General features: G+C 53.4%; 1 protein-coding gene across 1 annotated transcript; it reads right to left on the bottom strand.

The window, feature by feature from the left end:
• Positions 1-10,911: 10,911 nt before the first annotated feature.
• Positions 10,912-14,519, bottom strand: ADORA3 (adenosine A3 receptor). Its single transcript, XM_037152545.2, has 2 exons — positions 13,651-14,519; positions 10,912-12,010 (listed from the first exon to the last, which is right to left on the bottom strand). The coding sequence occupies exons 1-2, from the start codon at positions 13,995-13,997 to the stop codon at positions 11,404-11,406; spliced, it is 954 nt and encodes a 317-aa protein (XP_037008440.2). The 5' UTR covers positions 13,998-14,519; the 3' UTR covers positions 10,912-11,403.
• Positions 14,520-14,913: the final 394 nt, after the last annotated feature.

Here is a 14,913-nt window from a genome sequence, read left to right as displayed (position 1 = left end):
GGCGGGCCTTGTCCCATGGCCGTCTACTTGTACGTGAAATAGCAGGCTCAGGGTTCTGCCCTCTGTTTTCTGGAAGCGTCCCATTTTTAGCAGCATAGTCTTCCATGTTTACAAGGTTCGGTTTTTTCTCCCTGTCACGAGAAATAGTGTGCAACTAATCTTGCTGGAGAGTGAAATGAGTGGCCATAGATTGAAAAGGTCTTTGTAGGCAAGGGAAGAAACAAGGCCCAGGATCACGGAAGCGGAACAAGCCAGAGAAGTCATTTCCAGAAGCACCTGGAAAAGGCTTTGTGTGTCCGGGAAGATGGTTGTCTGTTCTCTGGCCTGGGGTTGCAGGAGATCCCGACCCAGCCCAGGCTATGCCGGAGCCCGTGGGCTGGTGGCTCCTCTGTGTAGGTTCAGTACATGGCCCAAGGCGAGGGGTTGGGCGTGTTTTGTGGCTGTGGGATAAGACAGCATCTGTGACATTTGACCTGAGATTCTGGGAGGAAGGGGGACTGGCTGTGTGGACACTCGGAAGACGTAGGACTGGGTCGAGGTCCACACTCCCTCCCTGTCCCATCAGGCTGCTGACTGGCTGTGAGTTCCCAGTTCCCTGCCTACGGAGAGAGGGGTTCTTGAGGGCGGATGCTGCAGACCTGTGCTCACGAAGGGCTTCCTGACAGCCCGGACCTACACGTGCAGAGTGTGCGCAGGATTGAGCCAGGACCAAACTCCCGGTCGCAGCTCTGCTCGGGCCAAAGGGCCACCTGAGTATCCTGAGCACCGAGACTGGCCAGCACCCTACCAGGAGAGACCAGGAGAGCAGGGTTTTAACGAGGGTAGCAGAGGCGGCATGGGGAGACCCTGGGCACCCCCTGAAATGGCAGGAGAGCGGCCACGTGGGGAGAGAGGAGGTAGGTGTGCAGTGGGAGCTGAGTGCTCTGGTAATTCGGGTGTTAATGACAATGGAACATCGCTTCCCCGCCCAGAGGCTGATGCCTCGCTCTTGATTTGTGTTCCCTGATATGAATGAAGATTTCATTCAAGTTTTCGAACTTCGGTTCCTTGTTGATCAAAAGCAGCATGTGTTCAGTCTGGTGGCAGACTCCCTACAGGACAGCCTTTCCCCGAGAGAATCTGAGAGGCGCGGTCTAGCCTGCCTCCCTTGCATTGGGTAAGACAGCCCCTAATACCAATTCGGGGGTAAATCAGAATATTGTACTTTAAAAAGAAACTGCTCCAGAAATACTTTTCCAGTGACGTCCTGGGAGAAGTTAGTCATACTTTGGAGTTCATTCAACAGCGGTTAGAAATTTATTGGCTCACAAATGAAATGCAAGTGGTCTCCAGGGCCCCCTGACAGAGACTCTGCCCCCCTCCAGTGTTTTCCGACTGGCCTTGCTCAGGCGTGGCCTGCTGTGGCCGCTCTGGCGACCGCTGTCCTTACCTAGCTGCGGTTGTGGGCCAGTCGTCATGGTGATTCTACTGGAGCCTCACTTTGCTTATAAACTAAATAAAAGAAATCTTCAGTCACATCTGTCCGGTTTGAGCCACTTCCTTTGGGGTCAGGACACGCACGGGAGGGGCTTCAAAGAGTGGTTTACTTCGTTGGAAACAAAAAAGGAAAACCTGAGTTGAGATCCGTCGCCTGCCCCTGCGGAGCGCTTCTGTGGCCTGAGCGGCCACCTCTCTCACCAGGGCTTCCAGGGACCAGCGTTCGTTTTTAGGGCTGAAGTCCGAGCTCGTCTCGGTCAGTAGGAGCACTTGGTGCCCAAGCGCTCCCTGAGTTCTGGGGTATGAAGGCTACGGGGCTCTTTCAGAGCCCAGGACTGTCAAAGCCGGGCGGGACCTGGGTTCAGGCTGCCACGCTTCCACAGCCTGAGTGGGAGGAAGTGGGCCACGGGAGCGCAGGCTGTGCCACTCCTCGCTGAGAAGGCGTAGGGTCGGGTCCCAAGCCACCACTTTCCGTGTCTCTCCTTTACTCACTCTGGTGACGATTTTGCTGTGTGTGTGTGTGTGTGTGTGTGTGTGTGTGTGTGGTAGCCTGTCTCCCTCCCTCTCTGTACTATGAGCTCCATGGAGACACATGCTATTTCCTTTGCTCACCCTTGTAGCCCCAGCATCTAGCATGGTCTCCGTTTATTAAACGGAGGAATTGAATATATGAATAAAAATCCCGGGGAGTATGAGAACGAGGTCCTCAAGGACGGAAGAAGAAAGCAGGTCAGAGAAGTAAAACAGTCTCCCATGCTGTTAAAAAGGTCGTGCTTTCGGTGACGATGGTTTTTGCAAAAAGCTGGACTACGATTGTTTCCCCCACGGGCAAAACAGAGAAAAGTGATGTTTCATCACCTGTACAGTTCCCCAATTAGAGGACAAAAGACCAGGAATGCTGGGGGAGCCGGGGCTCTTATTTCTCAGGGGTCCCCGCTATGGCCACGGGGTCAGGTTGTCACAGTGAAAGCATGAGGTCTGTCAGCCTCAGCTTGGAGTCTGAGATTTTTCTGGCCTTAGGCCTTCATGTTTCACTAACAAGAGTCTCGAGGTCTGTTTTTCCCACTTTCTGAAATATTGTTTTTCTACATCTTCATAGCCAGAGGGGGCTGGCGTCTCTTTTGTAATTATACCTATGGTCTCTCCATTGCTCAAGTATTTCTGTGGCTTCTGAGCATTTAAAAAAAGAAAGAAAAACTTCTGGCCAAACAGTGGTATTCGTGTCTGATGTTCTTCCTACCCTGTGTCCACTTGAGAGGCTAGCAGAATCCCCATGTGGTGGCCTTGGGGACTTTGGTTTCTTGGATGCTGCCCCAAAGGAAAGGTGGACAGACCCTCCCAGCCCCTCCTGAAGTAGGCTCCTGTTCTCTGTTGGGAATGGGGACCCCTCCAGCTCAGGTAGTTTTGGGGCACAGGGCTCAGGGCAGAAGAGCCAACCTACCAGAGGTGTGGGGATCACAGGAGAAGCTTGGCTGGTTTTCTGGCTTCTACTCAGGCCTTTACCTGTAATCACCCGAAGGCGGGAGAAGGCGCACAGCTCAGAGCCTGCTCCCCCTGCAGCTAGGGTCACAGCCCTCAGGCACGTCCTCTTCCCCTGCTGACCTTCTCAGGGTGACCTTTCTAGGTGTGCTCCCCCGGGGGCCCCAGAAGCTCCATTGATAAGAGGCTTGGCTTCTAGTCCCTCCAGGTGGACAAGAGGTTTCACTCGGGGAGTAGGGCTGCCTCCCAGAGTGTGTGTGCGGGAGGCAGGCGCCCTGCGGACGAGGAGCGAGCGGCGTGGCTGTCTCAGGGCCTCTCTCCTCCCTCATCTGCACAGCCCTCTGCTTAGGAAGGGTGCAGGGCCCTCTCTGTCCCCTCTCCCGGTGCCTCGGTTGCCACGAGGCAGAGTCCAGCCAACAAGAGGAGGGTCCCTCTCCATCACTGGAAAGCTGTACCTCTGTCCCTCTGACGTCCCCTCCCTGCCCTCAGCTGCTGCTCACCCCTCCTGGCTCTCTGACTTCTCCTCCTTTGGAACAGATGACTGATTATGGAGATGATCCCCACCGCTGTGACCAGTACGCAGAAGACGAGGATGGACATCCTGGAAGGAACCACCTTTGGCTCTCGGTGCAGGATCCCCCTGTCTGAGACCAGCACCCCTGCCCTGTCCCTGTGCCCAGCCAGCGCCTGGCCCCCACCCTCCAGAGCACACTTCACTGGGCCCGGGTGAGGTGTCCGGCTGCACGGGGCTGACCCCCTTCTTTGGAAATGAACCTGGGACCTGGAGTAGATGAATCCAGTCTCAGACTGGCTCGGCCTTTGAAGGGGGGCCATGAAATCAACAGTTAGGCACTGGTATCTATCTTCTCCCAGGGCAAAAAAAAAAAGCATAAAGGGCAGTACTGGGGAGGGGCAAACACCACTGGAGCAGCAGATAGGCGGCTCTGGGAAAGTCCTGCCGATGCCCCCGGCGGCCTCTGAGGGCCACCGGCCACATCCCCTCCCTTGCATTTATGAGACGATGCTCCATCCTTACGATGAGCTCTCCTTTCTCATGAAAACAGGGACAGGCAGTTCTGCTGCTTTTGACCCAGAGCCCTCCACTATACCCTTTTGAAAGAACCAACTGGTCACGTGGACGAGACCGAGCTGCGGTGGGGGACAACATGCAGCTGAGGGGCAGAGGCAGGCCAGTGGTCACATTGGGTGGTCGGCCCTCACGCCCTGCCCAGTGGGTTCGTCTCCTAGGTTACTGCTCACCTGGAGTGATCGGCCTTGTGCATAACTCTGGAAGCCCTGCAGCTTCTGCTCTTGTTCCCTGATGGGTCTGCATAGGAAGGGAGTTGCTGAGAGTCGAGTGAGGCCCCATCCCAGACCCACCCTTCACCTCCAATCCCTCACCTCAGTCTGTCATTCCCTCGGTCTGCAGAGAACGGGGAATGCTGGGTCAGGCAGAGACACCAAGGACAGCGGTGTGTCCCCACACAGGGGTGACGCCCGAGGGAACAAGTGGGGGTGAAATACAGCCCCCACTGTGCTCACTGAGCCACGCCCTCTGCCGCTGACTGGGCTCTGTAAGCCAAGAGGAGGGGCACCTTTGCAGATGGGCAATGAAGCGGCTCCTGGTGAGAGAGCCCCAGGCTGCAGGCTCTGGGAGGGGACACCAGAGGCACCAGAGGGCCAGTCCTATCCTTACGGAGCTGGTCCATAGATGGCATAATTGCCACCTTGTGCTTTTGACAGCTACCAAAACCCACTGGGAGGAGTTCCATCATGAGCACCCACGTTGCCAAGGCCAGCTGGGGGGTCTGTGTTTCACTTAAACTGAGGAGCACATGTAGGTGGGACCTCTCTCATCCTGAGCCTATGGCTGCACCGCGACAGGAAAGAGGAACCGCAGAAAGCAGGAAGCAGGAAGGCCGTGGGCGCGGAGGGCACCGCACGTGCAGGGAGGTGCCTGAGGAACACGGGACCATTGGTCGAGGGGCTCAGGGCTGTTTCCAGCACCAGGAGGAGCCTGCCCGCAGCCACCCCCCCCCCTGCACCCCCCTTCCCTGTCCTCTGGCTCGTGTTCCCCTGGCCCGGTCCTCTGGGTCGTGATAGACAAAGGCACCCCTTCTAGAAATGGAAATTTAGAGGGACCGTCAAAGAAAAAAAGAGAAAGCCCAGTGCTTCCCATAAGCTCTCTGCCTGCAGGAAAGGCTTTCTGGTGTCAGACGGTTCTGGCATTTGACAGAAGAATTCTGCGAGCCTCTGGAGATCCTTAGCTTTGCTGGGGCTCCAGAGCAAGGGACTGGCCTGGGCGGACTCCTCCGCCCACCGACACCCACCAGCAGCCCCTGGTGTGAACTGCAGGCCTTTGAACAGGATGTGTGTCCCTGTCAGTGTTGAAATTGTCTAAGCGGGCAGTTTTGGGGGGGTGCCTGGGTCCCTTTTTGCCACTGCGGTTGCATCTCAAGAAACCAGTCTACAATATCCTAGACCTGCCAGGCCGGCCAAGGAGCACAGGGGCTTCATCACGACCTCAACGCCTTTCCTGACCAGCAGCACAAAGCGTTCACACTGCTGGCCCCCACAGGGCTCCCCCGGTGCCAGGAGCACTCTGGGGCCCGGACAGCTACCTCTCCCCCCAAGTCCAAGCTCACCCCCAGCACCACCAGCAGCCACCATACTCTGGAGCAAAGAAGAGAGCAGACAACCTTGGAGGGACCTGAGCTGGTGCCCACGGGCTTCAGCGGGCATTTCCCAGTGAACAGCCACCACTGTGGGGTACCCCCAAGAAGACCCCCAGTACGCCCCTTACCCTTCACAGGCCAGAAGTCACTGGCGAGGGCTCCTCTGTTGTCGCTCACAACCAGCTCCGTGAAGTCCATGTCATCCCGCGCAAAGTCCCGCTGGATACCACACCAGTACCAGCCGGAGTCCTCCCTGGTCAGGCAGGACACAGTGACGATGAGCTGGTTCCCCGTGTCCGTCAGGGCCACGCGGCCGGTGCTGTTGGGTGTGAAGGCGATGATGTTGCAATAGTCCCGGAAGTAGCCCCGGCACCAGTACTTGGGGTGGTCCTTGTAGTGGGCGTCGTAGCTGCAGACAGCAGACGCTGTGTCCAGCACGAAGCTTTCCTTGACCTTGTTGTCCATGACCATGGCTTCTGTCAGAAGACACACACGCAGGGAGGGAGGAGAGGGTAAAGGGGGGATAAACTGTGACAGCAGGAGACTTGCCTTGCAGTGGTGAACACATAATACAACATACAGATGATGCATTATAGAATTGTACACCTGAAACCTGTATGATTTTATGAACCAATGTCACCCCGATAAAGTCATTACAACACACACACGTACACGTGAAAACGCCATTTTTCTTTTAAACACGTAGTAGCTCCCACCCTCCTGGAGGAAAAGTAGTTAAAGCCTGGGAGGCTGATCCTCGCCCGTTTGGGGCCACATCTGTTATGGGCTGAGAAGCGCACTCTAAAGTTTGTGTGTCGAAACGCTACCCCGGGTAATGCAGAATGTGACCGTGTTTAGAGCCAGGGACTTTACAGAGGCAACTGGGTTGAAATGGAGTTGTGAGAATGGGCCCTGTGCTTGACCTTTGTCTTTCTCAAAAAGGAGATTAGGACCCACGACAGAGGGAAGGACCATGTGAGGAGGACACCAGGAAAAGTGCCCCGTCTGCAAACCAAAGAGAGGGGCCTTGGGAGAAGCCAAACCCGCCAAACCCTTGATCTTGAACTTCTAGTCTCCAGAACTGTACGGAGGTGAATTTCTCTGGTCTAAGCCTCCCAGTCTGTGGTGTCTGTCGCAGTCGGCCCAGCCAATTAATGCAGCAGCCCTGGAGGGGTCTTCTACCCCAGGTGAAGGGTGCATAAAATATGGGTCCCCCTCCGCAGAAACTGTGGAGTTCTCCCACCACAGCTCAGCAGGGGGCTTGAGGAGCCTCAGGCTCACTGTTCATAGATCTCTGCTCCCAACACCCCCTCCACCTTGCACCCTGAAAATGAAAGCGGAAAGGTTCGGGGGTGTCTGCTGGCTGCATGGGGCGAAAATGGGGAGTCAGGCTCTGTCTGTCCTTAGGGAGCAAGAACTTCTTATTTCCTGGCTGCAAGGCCAGCTGGAGTATCTCTGTCGTCTCAGGATATTGCACAACAAGGAAGTCATGCAAACCACATCCAGCTTGACCGTGGCTGGGGAAGTGACCAACCGAGGAAAAGAGGTGGGGGCAGCAGCCCGTCCACGTCTCAGCCTCCAGATGTGGGCCCGGCTCCCCTCATATGCTGCCCCCAGGGAAGCTTATGGTGAGTGGAACCATCCTACGAAGCAGGCTCACGTCCTTGAGGTCAATGGATGGCATATGAGCTTTTGTCTTCACATCAGCCTCACAAGGAAGATGGTGTGACGCTCAGCTTACTGGTGGGGGCGCTGAGGCCGAGACGTGCAGCAACTCTCAAGGGCCACATGGCTGGAGGGCTGCAGAGCCAGGGCCAGCTCAGCGCCGTCTTCGGAGTCAGCAGTGGGCAGAAATAGAAAAGTCCCATCCTAATATATCTGCACAAATCTTTGTAAGGGGATGAGAGGAACTTAAACCAAAAGAGAGAACACAGAGCCCTCATTGAAGCCTAGGGTTTGAAATTCCCCACTACCCTGCAATCGGAGATCAGAACAACTGTTTTGGACAAGATTGATTTTCACCTCCTTTTATTTCCCTGTCCCACTCCTTTGGCGGTTTGAACTACTAAGTAGGAGAGGAGGAGGCAAACAGGCCTCTGGGAGGTCAGGAGAGCTGACGGGGTCCTTCCCCACGCCTCACCTGAGAAGACCGCCAGGGAGAGCAGAACGAAGACCCCCATGACTGGGGGGAAACAAGCCTTCAACTGGAAGGCCGAGTTATATCCAGGGGTCTCGGGAATCCTGGGTCTGTTTAAGGCAAACAGGTTTCTTTGAGCTTAATAAGGCTTTGTCCTGTAGGGAGAAACCGGGGACAAGGGAACAACCAGTTAATCCAGGCAGTGGTCCATATACAGTGTCCGGGCTGTGTGACAACATATGGTGTACAGTTGTGTGACCGTGTGTGGTGTCCAGGCGGTGTGACCATGTACAGTGTCCAGGCCGTGCACTGCACAGGGCACCTCATTGGAGGGACACCATTCACGGACACAAACTACAGAATAAAATGGGGCAACTGAGAAAATTCTGGGCTTCCTTGCAGGCTCCAAAACAGGAATGGAGACTCCCATTGGGGTTAAGACCACCTGACACAAAGCCCTGCCCACACACACCGCCAGAGGCACACATTCCCACACACTGCTGTGCCTGCGTTTGTTCCGGTGTCCCCAGAGGCCATCCGTGTGGCCCATCCCCCACGATGGGGGCCAACTCCTCTTTAGCCGAGAGGAAGGCTCGTAAGGAGACACCTAACCTCCCTGACTCCGGAGTGGAGGCTGCAACCTTGCTGGGGGCAGGGTTGGGGGTGGACCACGAAGCTGTGGGGAGCAGATGTGTCCCAACAGACCTGCAACATGTGAGCAGGCCCACGGCCAGCCAAGGAAACCAGCCCCTTATCTGCAGAAGAGGCCCAGGACGCCAGCCTGCTGCACACCAGACCAGCAGGAAGTCGGGCCATCCTGTCCACCAGTAGCCCAGACCACCAAACAGCACCCCTGTAAACGACCAGCCCCACGGCCAGGACTTGATGATGACGGACAGCTTCCCTCTTTTTTTGTCCTGCTTCCAAACTGGGACCGACCAGAGAAAGTCAAATTGGCCCCTCTAACTACAGGAAGCCCCCTGTAGTTAGCCGGCCACAGCAGCCTCCCCAGGACATCAGCCCCAGTCAGGGCGTCCCCACTCCCCTGACCACCTAGGAGTCTCCGCCCAGACATAAGGGACGAGGCTGACTCCCCGGCTGCAGTGAACTCAGAACAGATAGCCTTTTCTCATTTAGTCTATATTCATAGTTGACTTGATTTTTAAAGACTGGATAGATAAACCCAGCTACTTAACATGTATCTTTGTCCCAGTGAAGCCATAAGCGGGCAGAGGAAGCAACCTCGGTTTTGTCAGGGTGGCTTTTCACTCTCTTCCTTTAGAATGAAAGTCCAACATCGCCCTTTCCCGTTCAGCAGAGGAGAGCTGGCCAGGAGAGGAGATTCAGGGAAACCCCGACGTCATCTCTAAACCTGAAACCTGGGTGTAACTCACCACTTCTACCCAAGCTCCTCACGCGTGATTCTTGGTTCATCTTTTTTAAGTTCTCCCCAAAGGACATTTTCAGTTTAAGGGCTTCTTCTGGACAGGTGGAGCACCTCAGCTCAGGAGATGCCCATTTGACAAAAAAACAAACAAAAAAATCAACTCCATCCGGAAGAGAAGAGAGGGGAGGAGGAGAAAGGGAGAAAAGAAAACACTGAGTTTTTGAAACTCAGGGCCTATGGCTCTCAGGGTGACATCTGATGACGCAGGACAGACTGCTGATTTGTTCTCGGGGAAGTGATTCCTTTAAATCGAGTTTCCAGAAAGGGCCGCGGCTGAGTGTTGCTGTAGCAACGAAGTTCAAGATTATAAATTAAGCTTGAGTGAAGATCACCAGAAACTGAGAACGAACCAGAACTTCCCTCAAGTTGCCCCCTAGGCAAAGCGGTTTCTGGGCGGAACAGTGGGCCAGGGTCACCAGCAGCCCCAGGGTGGACCAGGTGCCTGGTCCTGGAGGGACATTTTAACTAGACACAAAAATTCCTTGACTCAAATAAGGGAACACCACCAAGAAAAAAGCTGGGGAGCAGGTGGAATTCTTAAGGAAAAACATCCCCCAAAAGGTTGAAGGGGAGTGTCAGGAATAAAGCCACCCCCATTCCCAGGGACCCACAGGAACTTGGGGGCTGTGTTCATCTCTGCCCCCAAGATATGATTGCGAGTAATGCCAGGAAGTGGGTGGGGTGACCCACTTAAACTTTCCAGATGGGAAGTATTGGCTCTTCCTGGGGTGACAAGAGGAGGAACAAGAAAACTCCCCTGAGACTTTAACCGGACGAACAGGGTTACCAGACTCCCACCTCAGACAGCAGTTAGGATAAACTTTCAGGACTGGCTATGAATTAATTTTTTATTCATCTCAGTGCTTTTGTCCTTTTGGGCGTGGTGTAATGGAAGTCCCCATCTTTCTGCTCTTTGTCAAGTTCATGTTTATTGTCTTGGGAATCAGTGTCCACAGGTGCAATTTTGGATAGACCACACCAGAGATGCCACCTTGAATCTCCAAAGCCACGCTCTGTGCTTGGGTGATGTGACTTAAACTCTATGCCTGCCTGGGGTCCTGATTAGTGAGAGACCAACACTAGTAACAAAGGCACCCCCCCAAACAACAACAACATCCCAGCAGTCCTGGGATGTGTAAATAGTATGAGCCTATGCATCTGCTAATTGTACATTAGGTGAACTTGAGAGTTTGGATTTTGGAGAAGTTCCAAGTCCCTCTTCATGTTGGAGAACAGGTGGTGAGAAGCTGGGGTTCTCCTATGAGGCAGGGGTGAGTTTAAATCCCGGTTCTCCTACACGTTAATTGTGTGACTCTAGAAAAAGTACCCAGCACCTCTGTGCCTCCGTTCTTTTGTCTGCAAAATGGATGTGTGCAAAGTGCTCAGTACACAGAAAACGCTCAATGGAGAGTAACCATGCAGCGTCTCTTTCTGCCCCACCCTCACTAGTCCTCCTACAATGCAACACCAGAGGAGAAATTAGGACTTAGCTCAAGAGGGAGAATCATTCTTTTTCAATCAATGAAGGAACCACAAAGTTGGCAAGTGCTCTCCTATCAGCCCAGGTAAAGAAGGAGCAGAGTCTTTTGAAGCAAAGAGCCAGGTGCCCAGGATTCAAACAGATGGACACGCCTGTGGCTCCAGGTGGCCAGCAGGCTGCAAGCCCTTGTGACCCTCATCAGAGAGCTTCACAGAAGGTGGCTATCATCTTTTATTTACTCAAACACATTTACACGCGAATTCGGTAGTTTAAGTACCCGCTTCAACCGCGTTCCCTCCTTCTGTTCCCACTGGCTCCCAGGCCTCTGCTGGGAGCCGGCTTCTCTGCTCAGTTTTACGTGGTGTGGAGCTGTGCCCTGATCACACAGGGGCGCGGCCTGAAGGGGGCTTTTGTGAAGTCGAAGAGGTATCCTTTGGATTCCGTGACTTTTGTCTGAGAAGGAAGGATACAGGCAATACTAACAATATAACATGCTCCTTAAGTCAGGCATCAGAAAACCGAGTAAGAGATAAAAGACCAAAAAAAAAGAAATCAAATTTGGGGACGAGGGTAGTAGAAGATCACCTGGAGACACCCGTGGAAGAATCAAGGATGTGAAAGACCTCGGCCCGGGGGGACTGGGCCTAAAGTGTGTGTGTTGATGTCGAATCTGAAGACCGATGAGACAGTCGTCTTTCAGGGACAACTACTAAGAAATCTGTTCAACGTCCGAGTCCAAGGAATCAGAGGGCTGGCAGGTCATACAGGCTTTGAGGATCACGAAGTAGGTTTCCTTGAACTTTCTTATTTTGAAAGCGTAGACGACAGGGTTCATCATGGAGTTGGCATGGGACAGCAGGATGCCCAAGTTCACCACCACTTCTGGTACCACGTCGCCCTTGAAGTGGATGACGCAGTTGATGATGGATAAAGGCAGCCAGGACAGAACAAACAGAAAGAGAACGAGGAACAGAGACTTGGCTGTCTTGAACTCCCGCCCATAAAATGCACCTGTCTCTTTGGAGGTCGAAGAGCTCTGGTTGAGTCGGTTCCGGATGACACAGAAGATGTCAATGTAGATGGCGCACATGGCCACGAGGGGGATGAAAATCCAAGAGAAGAAGCTGAAGTAGACCATGTAGTCCATCTTCATGACGGAGAGGAATTTGCAAGGAAGCAGGGTCACATTTCCGGGCAACCCTGAGGATGTTTTGTTGTTCCAGCCAAACATGGGGGTCAGTCCCACCAGGAATGACAGCAGCCAGCAAAGGCCCAGGGCGCACCATATTCTTCTTTGAGTGGTGACCCTCCTGTATCTGTTTGAATGGAAGAGAGTGGGTGAGTTCTCAGCATTTGCTAAGAGAGGGGGTGGGGGAAGAGCTGGTTAGGGGAGCAGGGGAGAATGTTGGTATTCTCTGACCATGTCCACAAAAGTCTGCTGGATGTGAAGATAAGACGAGCAGACAATCATTCAAGGAAAATCCGCAAACTTCTCTGGGGGACCTTTCGAAAGAAGTACGATCTGTAATGGATCAGGAAGTTACCTAGACTCAGGTGCTTGCATGCTCTACTCACAGTCCATTTCTAGCCCAAGAATTCTTCAATTCCTGGGAGGTCAGCTCACCTCAGTCTCCTGGGATCGCCTCCCTGGTGGGAAATGATCTCAAAGCATGTTTGCCTGCACCGTTTTCTTTGTTGTGTTTGTTTTTCGGTACCAATGTCCTTTAGTTATACTATGCCTCCCCCACACCCCCTTTTCCCTTGAATGCCCTGCTTCTGCTCTTGCACTGACACCCACACTTGGTGTGTGAGTGACAGGAATGCGTGGCATTGGGAAGGTCATGTGGAAATGCTTCCGGGTCCATCAAAGCCTCATTCAGGGAGAGTCCTCATTTTTCCTTAAATCACCCTTCCTGACAACATTCTCCAGACCGCAAGCAGAAAACACACAATAAACCGGAGACATTTTTTATGATAACTTTCATTTCACTGATGACAATAGCAAACATAAATGGTACAGCTTCCATTTCTTGAGCAGAGACCTGTGTGCCGGGCATTTTTTTTTCTAAGAGTCTCGCATGTGTTCGCTCACTGTGATGAGGAAGGTGTGATCATTGTCCCCATTTTAGAGGCGAGAGAAGTGGATCAGACAAGTAACTTGTACAAGTTACTTGCAAAGTTACAGAAGTGGTGAAGCCCAGACTGAGAAGAGACAAGGCTGGGTCCAGAGCACCTCAACCACTGCGCAAAGAGAGGAACTAAAGCACAGAAAGTTCTACCACGTGCCCAAGGTCAGATTTCAAGATCCGGAATTGGGGCTTGTTTGTATCAAAACTTCTCCTCTAGCTCCCTCACCACCTTATGTCCCCAAGAGAAGAGAGGAGAAACACGAGACCGATGTAGTCAGGACACCTGGGGAATTGGATTTCTCCATTTGGCAATCTGTCTGTTCACTTGGCCACAGGAAAGAGTGTTACTATTTTGTGCAAGGGAGAACTTTTTTGTCCCCCTTATCAACGTGGAAGAGGAAGCAAAATTAAAACAACTTTCAAATAACCTACATTTGCAGAGAACAGACCTGTGAGTTTATCTCTTATTCTTATCTGTCGGTTCTTTATCTTATCTAGTAGGAGTCTTATCATTTCTGAAAGTCAAGAGCCTTTTTTTTCTCTCTAAAGTTGTGGTAGGCTTTTATCACCTTTAGATCCTCTGGCTGATAGAGCAGCCATGCCTTTAGCTCTTTGGGGGAGGGTGGGATTCCTTTGTTTCTTGTGCTCAAGTCTCAGCTCATCATGGCTAAACCCTTCACAAACCAAATGGTGAAAAGAACCTCTTTGAAGTGCAGAGGTCAATTTGGATGTGTTTTCATCAAAAAGTCTGAGGTCTGGACTTTGTAAGCCCCATTTCCCAGGCACCTCTCTCTCGGCCCCACACCGCCCCTCTTTGCACAGGTTACCTGATTGTGAGCTTGACCCGCAGGTACCGGTCCACAGCAATGGCCAGCAAAAACAGGATGGAGGCATGTGTGAAGACCAGCAGCAGGCAGGTCATGAGAAGACAGCTGTAGAAGTGGATGGTGATGCCCAGGCTGATGACAATGGCCAAAGGCATGACCAGCACCCCAACAGCGATATCAGCCAGGGCTAGAGAGACGATGAAATAGAAGGTGGTGGTGTGCAGGCTGGGGTTCAGCTTGACCACCCAGATGACCAGCATGTTGCCCACTATGGCGCACAGTCCGATGACAGCCTCCGCGGTGATGTAGGAAATTCTGACCAGCGGGTCGGTGCTGTTGACAGCCATCTTGGTTCCCCTGAGGAGCCTCCGCAGGTGACAGGCGCACAAACAGGATCCGTGTGGGCCGGCAAGTGCCCGCTCCTGCTGGAGGTCCAGGCGCGGCAGTGGCCGTCTCAGACTCACAGCTTACCCATTCCTTCTCGCCTCTGTTGGGGCGTTCTCTCCGACGGCCCCTCTCCTTAGAGAGAGCCCATCACGGGGCAATCAGTCCTGGTCCCCCTGCCGGCCACACATCCCAGGTTCCCTCCAAGAGCCTGGAGGACACTTCTACGTGGGCTGAATCTGAAAGAGCTGTGGCACTTAGTTCCCCAGACAGATATGCTTAAGGACCCCGCCTTCGCCTGTCCCCGAGGGCTAATGAAGCGCCATCAAGATAAGCAAGGCTCTTCGGGGGTGTTTCAGGAAGTGAGATGAGCCGAGAGGAAGCACTGAGCCAGGAGCGCTCAGCTAAAAGGTGGAAAGAGTGGAGGAGGGGGTGTGAGCGGCAGGGAGAGGGCCCAGCCTTCCATTCGTCCAATCAGACCGGAGGCTAGCGCAGCACCGGCGGGGAGAGGAGCTGGGAGCACTGGTGACGTGGTGGCGTGATGGCCTGGCTTTTTGCTGGCGTAGCAAAAATTTCCAAGACAAAGAGGGAATAGGAAATAGATTTTGCTGGCCGGCTTCTCACTTTTGCCAGAATTTACTCTTCCCGGTGCATGTAGCATAGAGACAGACCGTGTGTGAGCCTCCAAATTCATAACAGAAATCTCAAGATGACAGTATTTGGAGGTGGGGCCTCTGGGAGATTGAGTCAAAGGATGGAGCCCTCACGATGGGGCTAGTGTCCTTATAAGAGACCCCACAGAGATCCCGCGCCCCTCCCACCAACCATGAGCCACAAAGTGGGTCCTCATCAGACACGGATTCCACCTGTGTCTCGATC

This window comes from Artibeus jamaicensis, unplaced genomic scaffold (assembly GCF_021234435.1).
Source record: "Artibeus jamaicensis isolate MK-2021 breed Jamaican fruit bat unplaced genomic scaffold, CSHL_Jam_final scaffold_1689, whole genome shotgun sequence".
Lineage (NCBI taxonomy): Eukaryota > Metazoa > Chordata > Mammalia > Chiroptera > Phyllostomidae > Artibeus > Artibeus jamaicensis.
The sequence above is the reverse complement of the archived record's forward strand: the minus strand, read 5'-3'. Positions and strand labels throughout refer to the sequence as shown.

Bases quoted from the DNA above. Each gene is read 5' to 3' on its own strand.
- ADORA3 (XM_037152545.2), bottom strand. From the start codon at position 13,997: ATGGCTGTCAACAGCACCGACCCGCTGGTCAGAATTTCCTACATCACC. The intron at 12,011-13,650 runs GTAACCTGTGCA...CCATTCAAACAG, and splicing joins CGGGTCAAGCTCACAATCAG to ATACAGGAGGGTCACCACTC.